This window comes from Harpia harpyja, chromosome 14 (assembly GCF_026419915.1).
Source record: "Harpia harpyja isolate bHarHar1 chromosome 14, bHarHar1 primary haplotype, whole genome shotgun sequence".
NCBI lineage: Eukaryota > Metazoa > Chordata > Aves > Accipitriformes > Accipitridae > Harpia > Harpia harpyja.
Genome location: NC_068953.1, coordinates 7,178,204 through 7,192,466, shown reverse-complemented (window position 1 = coordinate 7,192,466; position 14,263 = coordinate 7,178,204). Strand labels below are relative to the sequence as shown.

At 44.9% G+C, this 14,263-nt stretch overlaps 1 protein-coding gene across 1 annotated transcript; it reads right to left on the bottom strand.

The window, feature by feature from the left end:
• Window positions 1–1,170: 1,170 nt before the first annotated feature.
• LOC128151133 (ankyrin repeat domain-containing protein 40-like) lies at window positions 1,171–8,748 on the bottom strand. The gene is made up of 5 exons (XM_052808228.1): window positions 8,335–8,748; window positions 7,450–7,598; window positions 5,424–5,909; window positions 4,720–4,895; window positions 1,171–4,019 (listed from the first exon to the last, which is right to left on the bottom strand). The coding sequence occupies exons 1-5, from the start codon at window positions 8,466–8,468 to the stop codon at window positions 3,876–3,878; spliced, it is 1,089 nt and encodes a 362-aa protein (XP_052664188.1). The 5' UTR covers window positions 8,469–8,748; the 3' UTR covers window positions 1,171–3,875.
• Window positions 8,749–14,263: the final 5,515 nt, after the last annotated feature.

Here is a 14,263-nt window from a genome sequence, read left to right as displayed (position 1 = left end):
ACAGTCTGCATGTTAGAACAGATACAAGGGAAAGGAGACTTGCCTTATGCTTTCTTGTGAAGCTATAGTGCAAGCAAGTTTGCTTCTTGTTGGAGAAGAACTGCACTGTGTACTAGTCGGCAGCAGAGACAGTTAAGGTGTGCTTCAGTGCTGTGTCTGTAAGGCATTGAATTTACTATTTTAAAAAAAGCATTATCCTTCATATTAGTATTCAGGACTTGACTATACATGTAACTGAAGTCAACTATACATGGACAAAGCACTATTGTAATTTGCTTGTTCTAATTTTATTGTGCCTTGTATTGTCTGTTTGTGGAAGTGCACTCATAAAAGGATCTGCATGTTGGTCCCTCTGGTGAAATGGAGTGCTGTTTTTTTGGTAAGGAGGGATACCACATGCAGACAGCCGTGTTCCCTTTCTGACTGATACCGTTTTAAAGCAGACACCCATACAGGGGCACAGGGGATTGAGACTGGGTGGTGGGTTTTTCTGGAAAAACTTAACACAAAAAATTAATGCAAGTAGGAGCAAGTAAAATTATAACAAGGTTCTAATTATGGACATTGTATGAACACCTATTCCTTTTGAAACTTGTGTAAGAGAAGTGATTCAGCTGCTGCCTGAGTGTGTTACTTCTTCCAGTGGCTAAAATGTTTTTTACCTTCTGTTGCACATACTTGTTACAGGACTAGCATTTTCCCTTCCTTATTTTGCAGAGGTATAAATGATAAAATGAGGTACTTTGTAGTAAATTGGACTGAGATTCAGATTCTGACATGTCTGATGGTGGAATCTTTCCCTAGTGCATTGAAGATGAAGGAAAAAGTCTTATCTTTCAGAGCATAGGAAGCATGGTGCCTTTTTTAGTAACGACTTTCAGATTTGACTGTAAGGAGTGTCTGCACAACAGATTCATCTGTGAAAAGTGCCATCTTCAGCACCTGAGCCCAAGATAAATATAATCTCAGATTTTCTAGGAATGCTAAGCAAAAAGCAAGTAGCTTAAGCAAGCACCTCCTACATGCTTTCTCCATAGTGGTTTTGACAGCCTGAAAATGTACTGGCCCATCATTTTTCAAAGTTGTGTTAAAATTTTAGTATTCTGTCCCCTCTAGAGTGCCATGTATCATCCCCCCACACCCACCCCCCAAAAAAGGAAGAAATCTAGGTACTTGAAACAACAGATATTTTAATATAAGTGAAGAGTAGCAATGTCAGTTCAGTACAAGTTTGTAGTGCAAACAAAAGTTGTCCTTGGAAGAACAGTAAGTTTTGTAAACTTAGTTTCAGTTGTCATACCAACGCTTTATTGTTCAAAGAAAAAAAAAAAAACAAACCAAAAACCAAAAAAACCAGTTAACATAACTAGTGTGCCTTAGAGTTTATCAAACTGCATAAAACATACAAAAATATTTCTCTGAATGCATAGACTTACTGTTATTATTACAGTCAGATCATGATTAAAGTTTTAGTCTTATCACATTAACAGTTATTCTTGGTGGAAACTAGAGCAAATAAAGCTTTTTTTAAACCAGCTGCTCCTGTAGCTGAATGTTCAGTAATTAGTGGAGGCAGTCTTTATGCTGATTTCCTAAACAAAGAAACTGAAAAGAAATTAGGTACTCTTAATTTTGAGCCATTTAAGTACTGCTGTTTTTCAAACAGTTATTGCACATAATCTGAACTAGCCTCCAAGCTATGCTGAAAAGATAAATGTACAATTGTTAAAATAAAAGCTCCTTTCCTGTCCTACAAGAAAAACAAAGCGGGAGCCATAGTTAGGAAATTTTACTTCATACTGTGTCACAGTCTTGAGCTTACCAGGAGTTGAATTGGGCTTTAAAGTAGCCCAGCTCCTGGATAGAGAAGGGCTGGGACTGAGAACAGGGAGTTAGCAGAGTTTAAGTGGTAAGAGGTTATATGGAGCAAGTGGGAAAGGATGATAATTATTTTGAATGCACTAAGCAAGAATTTTAAGCCTAAGTAATGTGATGCAATCCTGAACCCAGAGTCAAGCATCTCTTCTGCTGGCAGAAGGGGTTTCTGTATTCTTCAGACATGCGTGCTTTTACTTACCTCGCTTGGAGGAGCCACTTCAAGGATAAAGCATGTGTGCTGCAGGAAGCTAAGATAGGGTGGCAGCCATGCTGCTCCTACCAAAACATGTTGATTGTACTATTTATGGTCTGAATGTCAACACTACAATCCAGATCAACAACAACAAACGCTGCATTAACTGTGCATAAACTCTGCTCTAGTGCAGCTTAATAAAGCAGAGATGGAAGGAAAATCGATACTATTGGGGGTGGGGAAGCAGCTCAAGTCCAGAAAAAAACCAAGTCCCTCACTCCTCCACCTACCCCAGTACCCAATTAAGGTTTTTGGTGCAAAGGTCATCATTGTAGTTTTTGGTACAAAAGAAAACAAAAAGCCTCCTAAGTTGTGACTTTGCAGACTAGCACGTTAACAGGAAAAGCTGCAGGCTGTTAATACTCCAGCAATGCTGTGACTTAAATACTTTGTTCGGACTGAAAGGGAATGACGTCAAGGTGTGTTTTAATGATGACTGACTTCTGCCATTCATAAAACCACAGATGGATGTTTTCATTACTGACTTGCTTAAGTGCAAGTTAAGTAGTCTGTAGCTTAACCAGAGTCTGGGTTGGGGTTTTTCCCCCAAAAAATTCAGTTGAAAGCACCTGGAGGCATTCAGCCCTTTTGGTACTCACCTGGCTAAAACTTTGGACACTTATGTAAAGGTGATAGTAGACTGTGCAACATGTAAAGTTACAGGTTATTTATTTGCTAATGGTGGATGTTTCCAGTTTAGTATGGCTAATCAAGAGCATGGTATGCTCCTTACAGCTGTGATACCTCAAGAGTATACTGTTGTGCTTCTGCTCCTCACACAGCAGAAGCTAACCACACGTCCTGTAACTGGTCTGTGAGGGTGGGCCATAAAGAAGTTACCCACCTTAACAGTACTGACTTTTGGTGTCAGTAATGCATAGTCTCCTTGCATCATTGGGAAAATAAATAAATAAAACCATGGACAGAGATTTGTGGTCTCCTCCCTAGCTCCTGAAACATAAGGGCTTTCTTTTGAAAGGGCACTTTAACTTGCTTTGTGACTTAAATGCTCCTTAATTAAGAGAGGGGCTTCCGTATTTTTTTTGTGGAGGTGGAGGGATGCCATCACTTAAGTTACAGTATTCTCATATGGGAAAGAAATATTTAAATGTGGACACTCTTACTCCACTTATTTTCAGCCCCGTGAAAATTTTTCTTGTCACTTCAGAGCATTAAATATTTCTATCCCCAGCAGGCAAGACAACACATCTGGGTAAGTCTTTGTGAAGGGGCCAAGATTAAGGACTTGCAAGTTTTACATTTTTAGAGAGCAACTGCTCATTGTATGCCAGATACCCTCTGACGTTTAACTGAATCAGGAAGTTTAAAAACTATATATATATATATATACACACACATACACACACACACACACACACACACACAATTTCCTGAATCTCTTTTCCATGAGTCTTATTTGGTCAAAGAGTGGGAGTACTCAACATACTTGTCATATCAATAATTAAGTCTTTCCTGCCCTCTGTTGCCAAATACAACCAATAAACTTCATTGAAATACATTGGAAGCATGTGATTTTAGTAGACAAATGAGGTATCCCTTATCTGAATACAGTATCAAGTAAAAAAATAAAAGTAAAGGGGATATTAAATACAAAAGATAAACTATTAGTTAAAATAGTAACCCTAACAATAACTTAAGGTTTTACACACGCTTAATTCACTGCCTTCAAAAGGCAGCAGCATATAATTACCAGGTTTTCGTACACTAGATGTATCTAGAAGAGTCAGTAAGTCAGCTTTGATGCTCTGCTGTTGTAGCACGGTCTCTCAGTCAAAGTTGATGCAGCATTTCTGAAAGGAGAGCTGTCACTTTTCACAAGAACTAACTCCAGCTCTTGGAAGTCCTGAAGTCTGGCGACATCCTTGTCCTTTTAAAGAACAGACAGAACTATGCATTCCTTCTAAACATATCTGGTTATTATTATTTATAATAATAGCTGAAGGAAGTAAAAACTAAAATGCCAGAGAGGTCACACTCAATGATGAGAATGAAAGAAAAAAATCCTACCAGTATATGCTCTTTCTTTCAAAGCATGTTTGGGTTTTTTTTTCTCCTTGAACTGTACATTTTTTTCTCCTTGAACCTCATTATGATTTGACTGTGTTTGTGCATGTCACTTAACTAAGAGTTGTGACCAAATGCATTTCATTTACAGACCTCCAGAATAGGTATTTTTGGAACAGAAGAGCATGTTCATTTGTTAACAAACAGCCTTATCTTTAAATGATTCACATGCTGATTTGTGGGGTTTTTTCCCCCTTACTGTTTGTTCTTTTTAGGAAAGCAAACAGTGAAGTAGTACATGGCAGTTATGTTAAAAGCACACTAATGCATCAAGCTGTAATAGTTTCGTGCACTTTAGGAGCTGAAATAGTCTGTCTATTTTGACAAAAATATTTTTAAGTAAGTTATGATGAAGTTTTAAGTCCAACATCCTTTAGAATTTGTGAGCTTAAGTCAGTTTTTGTTTTTTAGCAAGGCTGTGTTTTGCCCATCTTTTTACAAAAATACCTTCTCTGATGTCTGCAAAGTGCAAAGTCAAATTAATCTCCGATTTCAATTCTTACCTTTCTTACTAGTGTATTAGGTAATTTTCTGATCTTCTCTACTTGTTCTGGATTAACACCCAATTCACAGCAACTCACTCGGAGCAGATCTTGATAGGTCAGTTCTTGTCTGTCCAGTTCAATTTCAATGAAGTCATTGTCTCTGAGGTTCTGGACTCTCACCTTAAGCACAAGTTCTGATTGAAAAAAAGATTAAAAGGATTTTTTCCTCAAAAAAAAAAAAAAATCAACCGAAACCTAACATTGAAGTATTTACTATTACCTTTTGAATTCAGGTTTTATAATATAATACCTACTATCTCACTGAGAAATACTGTACAGTTAATAGAAGCTTCCATTTCAACAGCAAGAAATACACAGGGGAACCATGTTTACAATGTTAAAAATCCGATCCATCCAGTCACAAAGTCGTTACCAGAGATGCATTTGATGCTGTATTATATAGTGCAAAATTTGAATTTTTATGTCGCTTGGACTGATCTTTCCATTGGTTTGCAAAGTATTACTATGTTTAAAATACAGTATAACAGTTATTTTACTTAGCAGGGCAGAAAAAAATAGTTCTGGGTACTTTTGGCCGAAGAATTCAACATCTCTGCCTCTATTCCATGAGTCTGAAAATAGAATGATTCTTTATCTTTCACCCAGTAATAAAAACATGGAACAAAAATACAATAGAAGGATGGGAAATTACTCTTCATTACCTTGCATGTTATATGGGAAAGTTCCAGTAAAGAAAAAGGGCTGAAACGTCGGCGCGGGACCTGTAGGTGAACTGTCGGTTTGCAGAGGTACAGCCTGTTTGGATGCTACCGGAGAGAACAGACCTCTGCTGTGAGGCAAGGGCGGCTGGCAGACGGGGCCGTTCTGTACTTCAGGCTTGATGGATTTTGGTGCTGCGATAGTTGCTGACGGGGCGGGCAGCTGTTCTGCAGCGTCTAGTGCGGGGAAATCATCTTCGCTGTTGCATGACGTAGGTGAGCGTATGCTTTCAACCTGAGTTGCTGATGAACAAGGACTAGTTTCACACTGGGAAGCAGAAGAGGTGGAAGCACTTTCATTCTGGGATTCTGCCAATCTGTCGGGAATGCTTTCTTCAGTGTAAACGTAAGGGAATGGCGGGTTGGCCAAGTAGTTTGCAACAATTGGCAAACTTAAATCCTTCACTCCTTGATATTCAGGTTCTTCCTCTATTAATGAAGTTCAAAAATGGGGGGTAGGGGAATGGAGAGAGAAAAAAAACCCACCACGTTATTGGATAGATCTTTCTCATTTTGAATATAGTTAGTTTTCCATTGTGTCTTAAAACTACATCACATTCTGAGGTAATCAAAGGATGATACTAATGTATCATAAGCATGTAAGACCTGGAAAGCAAGTAGCTGTGAAATGAAAGAAAAATCTACAAATTTCTACAATGTATTGTGTTTTTTAAAAGCAAAGTGGGAAAAAAATAACTGTTGAAAGACAACGTCATTTCTAGAAGTGTTATTCCAGCACTTTCAAAGGAACTGTATGACCCGTAGTTCTTCACTAAATCTCATTTTACAATGGTTTTGATAACACTGCTGTAAGCAGTTTATTATGACCCATGCCAACAAATGAAACCGAGTATTTCTTCAGGTAAGTGACAATTTGATAGAATACTCAAGCCAACTCTTCTCTGGCTTAAATGACTGCAGTAAATGACATTCTTGCCTGACTGAGGATTACAGGACATTAATATTAATGTCAAAGCAGTTCAGAAAGATTGCTCAATAGCACTACACTTCCAGAATAAAAAACATTTAGGAGCATATAAGTGATACGTGTTTATTCCCCAGGAAACACATGAAAGCTTAACGGACAGAAAAATAAGGCAACTATGAACAGCGTTCATTCACACACACACTTGACAGTTTAGATTTTTAAAAACAGAACGCAAGTCATTTGCCATGAACTAAGTCCAAGAGATGAGCACCCTGCTCAAAGAAAACAAAAATGCTCATGCAAAGAACGTGGCATTCCTTCAGTTGTGGCTGTTGTCACCTTATTCATGATTTAGCTGCAACTTCATTTAAGATAGCTGCACTGTTGATGTAAGAGGATATAATTGTGGAGAGCAATTTAAGTGCAATGAGCAGAAGAGAGAAGATCAACATTTCCAAAGGTGAAGTACTTAAAAATTTTAATCTGGAGCACAGTACCTAGATGCTGGTGGAAATAGGCACTGGCAGTGTTCAAGGAGTGTCACATCCATCTAGGTTTGCTGTGCATATGAAAAGTGTAAGATGACAGAATTATGGGGCAAAAAATTAATCATGCTGCAAGTCACAGTATAACAAAATGCTCAGAAGCCTTAAATTCTGAAATGCTGCAGTTGTTTTGAGTGGATTTGTAAGATTTCTTACGGTCAGACAACAGTCAAATTGTACAATTCTGAAAGCCTCCATTTGCAGCCTGCATGCTACCTTCTGCTTAATAAGAGCAAATGGGACTGCAGCAGCACACTTCCCAAAGTATACAGCTCTTCAATCTCTTGATGACACAGCTCAGAATAAAAGGCCTTCCTACCTGAAATCCCAAGTCTATTTCCCTGAGTATGAATTACAGTTATAAATCGGCGCTATCTAATGAGATACAATAGTCCTAGGCAAAGTTTTGTCAATCTACTACCTCAGATAAAAGCACTAAAAATGCTTTTCTCTTTAGATCAAGAATTCTAGATGACTTTTAAGATGGGAACGGTACCTCCCAAAATCTTCCGGATGTCTGGTTTCGAAGTTAACTGTGCAGCCAGCTCTCCTTTAGCCGTGAGGATCTGCTTATCTGCACCAGCACCCAGCAGGCAGGACACCACTTGAGCATGGTTCCGCTTACAGGCCCAGTGCAAACAGGTCCTGCGGGGAAGGAAGCAGAGGGATTGTGCCGTCAGCCTCAGATCTATCGCCCCTGCTCCTCCTAACATGCCCATCCTAATCACCTGAGTTGCATGTAGAGTGACAATAAATAACTGGGAATACAGTTTCCTTCATTGCATCACTTCTTAAAAGTGATGAATCTACTGCAAGTTCCGCGGGGCAAGGCCCTCCTTTGCCTCGCTAGAGCGTAAAGAGTGACTCTCCACCGCTGTCCTAACTGTGTTGGTGGACACGAGCGACTTCAGAAGAGCTCCTCCAGCAAACCCGTAGGGACCAGTGGAAGGAGGGTGGCCTCCTTTTATGATGATCCTCTTTAGGAGTAAATCTCAAAGCCTCCCGAGATTAGCATTTCCTTTTTTGTCAGCAGGAAAACTAAGAAACAGAAGAGCTGCGTCCTCAAAGCAGCTCTCCCCTACGTCTAAGGAGGGGTGCCCAGCCTCACGTGGGGACCCCCCCAGCCCAGCACCCGTCTGCCCAAACACCCCGTGCAAGGCAAGGGCAGGGCCACTCCCGTCCGTCCCCCCCCCAGCAGGGAACCGGGCCCGACAGCAACCCCGCGCTCCGGGCCTGCCTCCGCGACCGGGCAGCCCGACCCCCTCCCCGGGAGGAGGCACTTACTCCCCTCCCCGCCGCAGCGCGCTGGGACCCCGGCGCCGGCTCCCGCCCCCGGCCCCGCCGCCCCCGGCCCGGCCCGGCCGCCCCCGGCGCCCCTCACCAGCCGTTGATCTCGTTGCGGGAGTTGATGTCCGCCCCCGCGCCCAGCAGCCGCCGCACCTCCTCCACGTCCCCCAGCGCCGCCGCCTCCCGCAGCCGCTCCTCCAGCTCCCGCGCCTCCGCGGCGCCGCTCATCGCCGATGCCCGGGGCCGGCAGACGCCAGGCAGGGCACCCCCCCCCCCACCACCACCACCACCACCACCTCGGCCCGGCTGCGGCCGGCCGCTGCAGCCCCTCCCCGCCGCGGCGGGGCGGCCGGAGCCCGTCACGAGGTGGCCAGGGGACGGCGGGCCGGGCGGCCTCCTCAGCGCCGCACCGCCGGGCCCTCTGCGCCCCGCCGCCCGCCGCCCCGGCCCTTCGCTCCGGCGGGCGCCCTCACGGCCGCCGCCATTTTGTGCCCGGGGCCGGGGCGGGGTGCGGGCCGCGCCAGGGCTTGCCGCGGCCGCTGTCCGTCCCCAGGGGAATGCCCGAGGGCAGAGCAGGCTGGAAGGGAACCGACCCTCGGGCGCTGGGGTGACGCAGGGGCACAGACGGGGTGAAAACACCAAAACCGAAGCATTTCCTCTCAAGGTCTCCTGCCGCCCTCGCCCGCCGCCCTGCCCGGCAAACAGCCCCAGCCCTGCGCGGAGGTTTGAGGGGAGACGGCTCCTGGGAGAAGAGGGAAAAAGCCGCTTTTCAAAATTGCCTGCCCGGCAAAGGCACATCAAGCCGGCTTTGCCCGCTTTTTAACTGGCTGAGCCGCCGCAGCCTGGCTCTGGCCTTGAAGCCATGAGGCCGCCGTGGGCAGGGGCCGGGCAGGTGCCACGAGGACGGGTTCCAAAGCCGTGGGCCGGCAGCGAAACCTGCCGGGGGTTCCCCGGGCACCGCCAGCCCTGGCACCCCTAATTCCCAGCCCTTGCCTCTCTGGGTCTTAATTAAATCACTGCGGCGTGTGTTGGGGAGCTCTTTTTCAACTCCAGGGTTTCTATTTTGGCATCAGTGTCTGCCACCAATCAGAAATTTGCACTAAGCTGGGGGGTTTTTTTTCATTGCCTCTCTTTTATTGCTTACTTTTCTTATTAGTGACATTATTTTTAAACTACTGTTTAATTTAGGACTTGGGTTGCGGTCGCTTTGGACTGTGTTCCTGCTGTGGCAGTTGTGGCAATCATGTGAAGATTATGCCTGCAGCATTTACAGTCCAAACAGTTCCTGAATATCTATCAATATAAATGAAGCTTCAAAACACAGAAAAGGAGGGACAATCATCCTCCTTTTAATCAGTCGGGAGAGGCTGAGGCCCACAGGCTAGACCTTTCTGTTTCTCTTAAGTAAGTGAGTGCCCAGCATCCCTGCAAACCGCCCTTGTGAATGCAGGAGGGACACGCACAAACAGTGGTGACATTTTTAACTAGCATGACAAAGGTTACACAGTGACTCAGTGGCAATTTTTTAACACCAGATCACATGCTGTTGGTCTCATGAAACAGACTGCAAGAGGCTGAGCAAAAATTTCGCCCAGCTCGTACCAAAAGACACGACCAACTGTATGAGAAACAATTCGATTTAGAGAATGGTTTGCAAACAAGATTTACGCAGCGACAACTGCAAATTCAAACCTCAGAGACCTGGAAGACCAGCCTTCAACTGGAAGCTGCTGTGACCTAGATCTTTTTATTTTAACTCGCTGTCCTAAATGATCACACTTTTTAACCCATAATCTCTTCTATTTTCAGCACCTGTGGCATAAAGTTGGTAAAACGAAGACAAGGCACACAAATGTGGAGACCTGGCGATACGTTCAAGGAAGCAGAACGCTCTTTTGCATACTGTGAAAGCTTTAAGTCCCAACTTGTTAAATCTGGAAAAATCCAATAGGATAAAGTGGCAAAATAGCCTTTTCCAAAGTCCTATGTGACATCTCTCAGACCGATGGGGAAAAGCTATGCGGGAGACAAGTGCACGAGTAGGCCTAAAAACAGAAACACAGACCCTAGTTCATCAGTAAAACTGCACAGTGCCACTAGATGTCACGGTGGAACAGCAAGAGGAGCCCACAGTGTGGCTTTGTGCTTCTTGCTGTAATTGTAAAATAAATTTGTCTCGGCACATCCATAGCGCCTCCATACAGCTTTGAGCCTGCGGATTTCAAAGCTCTGTGCAGTGCGAAGGGACATTATGCAATGTTTCAACAACAAGCACAGGGAAGCCCTGCGCAGTGAGCTGATTTCTTTAGGCTTATGGGACTTTTTTTCTTTTTTTTTTTTTTCCCCCCTCTACTTGAGCTCCTCTCCCCAGGCCACACCAGGGCTTTTAAGGACTCGAAGCCAGTGGGCAATGCACTGAGACGGTCTCTCTCACGCTCTCTTGGGATGAGTATCCTACACTGTCGTGCTTGTGCCAAGCCCTGTTAAATGCAACTCGGGTTCACCATTGCTTAGTTACACAACGTACTTCTCCCTGGAGTCATAAGATTTCCTCCTGCAAGAAGGACTGTGTAGAAGAGGATTAGCAGCGAGTTCACTTGACTCGAAACTCCCCGCTGCTGCCATGAGCCTTCCTGCTCGTGCCTCGCGCGTGGAGCCTCAGACTCCCTCGCACGCGTTGCCCCCTCCCCGCTTATCGGCACTAGCGTTGCACACACCAAAACCGAGCAAAGCCAAAACCCATGTTCTTTCCTTGCTCCTTCCCTCCCCTTTCCCATATGGCAGCTGGGTTTGTGCCTGTACTTGGCAAGCCCACACGATGTCTGTACCTGCGCAGGGCACACGTGCGTACATCTCCCTACCGAGAGCAGCGGGGGCTGCGTAGATCCGGATGCAGAGAGGCAGATGCCGGCAGAGGGCTGGCCATCGCCTTTGGAAGCGGCTGGGAATCGCACCCAGTGCTGCGTGCTCATGGCTCGGCTGTGCAAAAGTGAGCAGTCACTTTGCCTCCCAAATGTGCCTGCTAAATGTCCTTGGGCCTTCAGCGGGAACATGCTGAGCTCTGAGCCACAGCGAGAGTGTGTGTGTGTGTGTGTGTGTGTGTGGAGCCCAGATAAGTGATATTTTGTTTTCTTTGTGATTTACAGGTGCTCAGTGCTCCCTGTGCGTTCACCACCCAAGGGGGAACGATATCAACCAGCCTTGGGCACAGCCCTGACAGCCTGAAGGCATCGCTGGGAACGCTGGGGCATGCCTGGCAGTGCAGAGCCAGCGCTTAGCTGTTACATGCTTGGACATCCTGCTGCTGCTTGGGGTAACCACAAGGGAGAGTTGGGCCATTCTTTGTCCTCAGAGCAAGTTTTCCAGATTTTATTGGTTTAGTTTTAATATCTGTCTTTTTGCAAGCTTCCGACTGTGACTGACCCTCTGGATTGGTTCTTTTCTCCTTTTTTGGAGAAACCATGGTCTGTCTGTTTGCTCTTTGCTGCTGTTTTTTTTTAAGGCTTAGGAAGTTTTTCACTCCCTTTGCATTTCAGGTTTCATTCCCCAACTCCTTTAACCAAGGTCTCAGTCATTTAAAATTATTATTAAACATTGTTTTAAAAAGGCTTAATTCCCAGTTACACAGTGATACAGCTGTACAATTTTATTTGAAACACCCAGTCCCCACCCAACCCACCACAATAATGTTTCTGGCAATTTCAACCGACCCTGCACTTGTGTAAGAGTATTAGAAATAAGATTTAGGGATATTTGGAAACCTTAAACTTTATATTTAATGTGCATACACACACAGAGAAAGATTTAAAGCCGTTATGGCATTAAGGCTCAGGGAAATGGCAGGACTGGTGGAGAATAAAGATGGAATGAATTAAAAGTCAAGCCCAATCTTCACCTAGATTTAAACTAATCTACGCTGCTTACTTTGGGCTTTTCAATGAGTGTCTGAATGCAGAGAAGACAATTTCAGAGGTGGAATCAAAGTCACATGGGAGAAGCAGTTTATAGTATACGAGTTTTTGTGTTGACCCCATGGAAGTCCCTGCATGAGAGTTTGTAGGTGAATTAGGTTAAATTCGAAGCTCCACGTTATCAAGTCTGAGCCTGCGTCACCCAAACGCTCGCTTCGTGCCCATGGGAAGAAACATGCAGCACAGAAGCTGATTCATCTCATCCTGGGGCAGGTGTCTAAGAATAGTGCAGACTAATCATCCTCTGGAGATGCCTATTGTGTTCTACCTGCTGTCAAAGGAGCCAAAGGTAACGAGCTGTGAACCCAGTAATTTCCAGCTGTCTAGTGTCAGGCAAGATGAGCACCTGAGGCAGGGTGGCTGGGGCCCTACCTTTAGCTTCTCTATTCTTGATGAGAGAGATAAATCCTTCCAGTGAATTGCAAAGTTGCAGGGAACTCACCGATCATCTTTCTTTTGACTTTAAATCATGGCTCTTTTCACCAAATCACCAGGCAGGAATTGCAACACTGGTAGTGGTACAGAGGGCTGGGATTTAGGACAGGTCTTAGCCACCTGGAGCTTCCCTGAATCACAGTGCAACCAGCTATCCCATGGATTTTCAGCCCTGCCGAGCATCCCACAGGGGCTTGAGGGGAACCTGAATGCCTAAGAAAGAGATTTTTCAGCAGGTGTGAGCACATACACGTGCACACGGATGTACATGCCTGCAGCATGGAGTTAAATTTGATGGGAGGGGTTGGAAAATGGCATTGATATTTGGGGGAATGGTTATCTGCAGGGGAAGGATCTGCTCAGGCAGCCAAATCCCTTTAGAAATCAGTCATGGTGCGCAGCTGATTTTTTTTCGTTTGTTAATATAACATTGTTCCTATTTGTAGGACAAATAAATAATTTCTGAACAAACAAGTCAGGGAACTGGAACCTGAGGGGGGTGGTACATCAGCTCGTGATTAAGAAGTCCAATAGATTTTGATAACAACTGGAAATTGTTCAGTGGATTAGTGTTTAAAGCCAGTTTGGCTTGAAGTAATGACAAGCCTGAGCTGCAGTGCCATGGATCCAAACTTCTGCCGCTGAGGGTTGTTGTTGCTTGTGTTGCAGTTGTGGGTAGGGTCCCCAGGCGTGAGCCCAGTCCCCTCTGAGCTAAGAGATGTCCTAACCCAGAAAACTGAGCAGACAAGGGGCCGCCGTTGCTTTTTCTCCAGACATCTGGCTGCATTCCTCTCTGCCCGTGTCTGTAGTCCCTCGCTTTGCTCTCCCAAGCCACGAAACAGGCTCACCCTGGGGACATGGGGCAAATGTATGTAGTTGCCCGACGTGTGCATAGGGCCACGTCCTATCTAGGTGTTCGGAGCCAAAAGGCTTCTGTGGATCTCGTCGCAGTTCATCTCCCGCAGGAGCTGACTCCTGTGGAAAGTGCACAGGCTGTTAACAAGATGATGGAGATGGTTCACCTGCATGCCTAAGAAAAAAATTTTCATGCTAAAACAAGGTCTACATTTGTTTCATGCAGGGTTTTTTTCTTTAGAAGAAGCTGGCCCCGTGCAGGAGACCAGATCAAGGTGTCTGGATTCTCCTTAGGTTGTGTTTTGGCCATCAAGGAGAAAGCCACAAATGCAAATCATAACCGGTTACACTTAGGGGCTATGCCCTGTGCACTCTTCATGGTCCTGAGACATGGCCAGTCAATTAGAAACTCTCCATTGACTTGGATGGGCTTTCAACCAGACGCTATACAATTCAACAGAGTAATTAGCAAAGCTGTAACTAAAAAGGTCTCCATGGAGATTGACAGCATCACCTCCCAGCTGGTACATTCTCTGCCTCCTATTCTAAATTTGTTCTCGCTGTCTTCCTGGCACTAATCCATAAGGTTAGCTAAATCTTCCAACATTTGTGATACATCAATGCAGTGGAGAGAAGGACAAAGGCTGTTGGGAGGGGGCAGAGAAAGAAATAACCCGGTGCCTTAAGGAAAGCAACAGAAACTGTTCAGACATATATAGTCAGAGTTTCGAGAATGGGATTAGGCAGAACAGCACCTCTGCC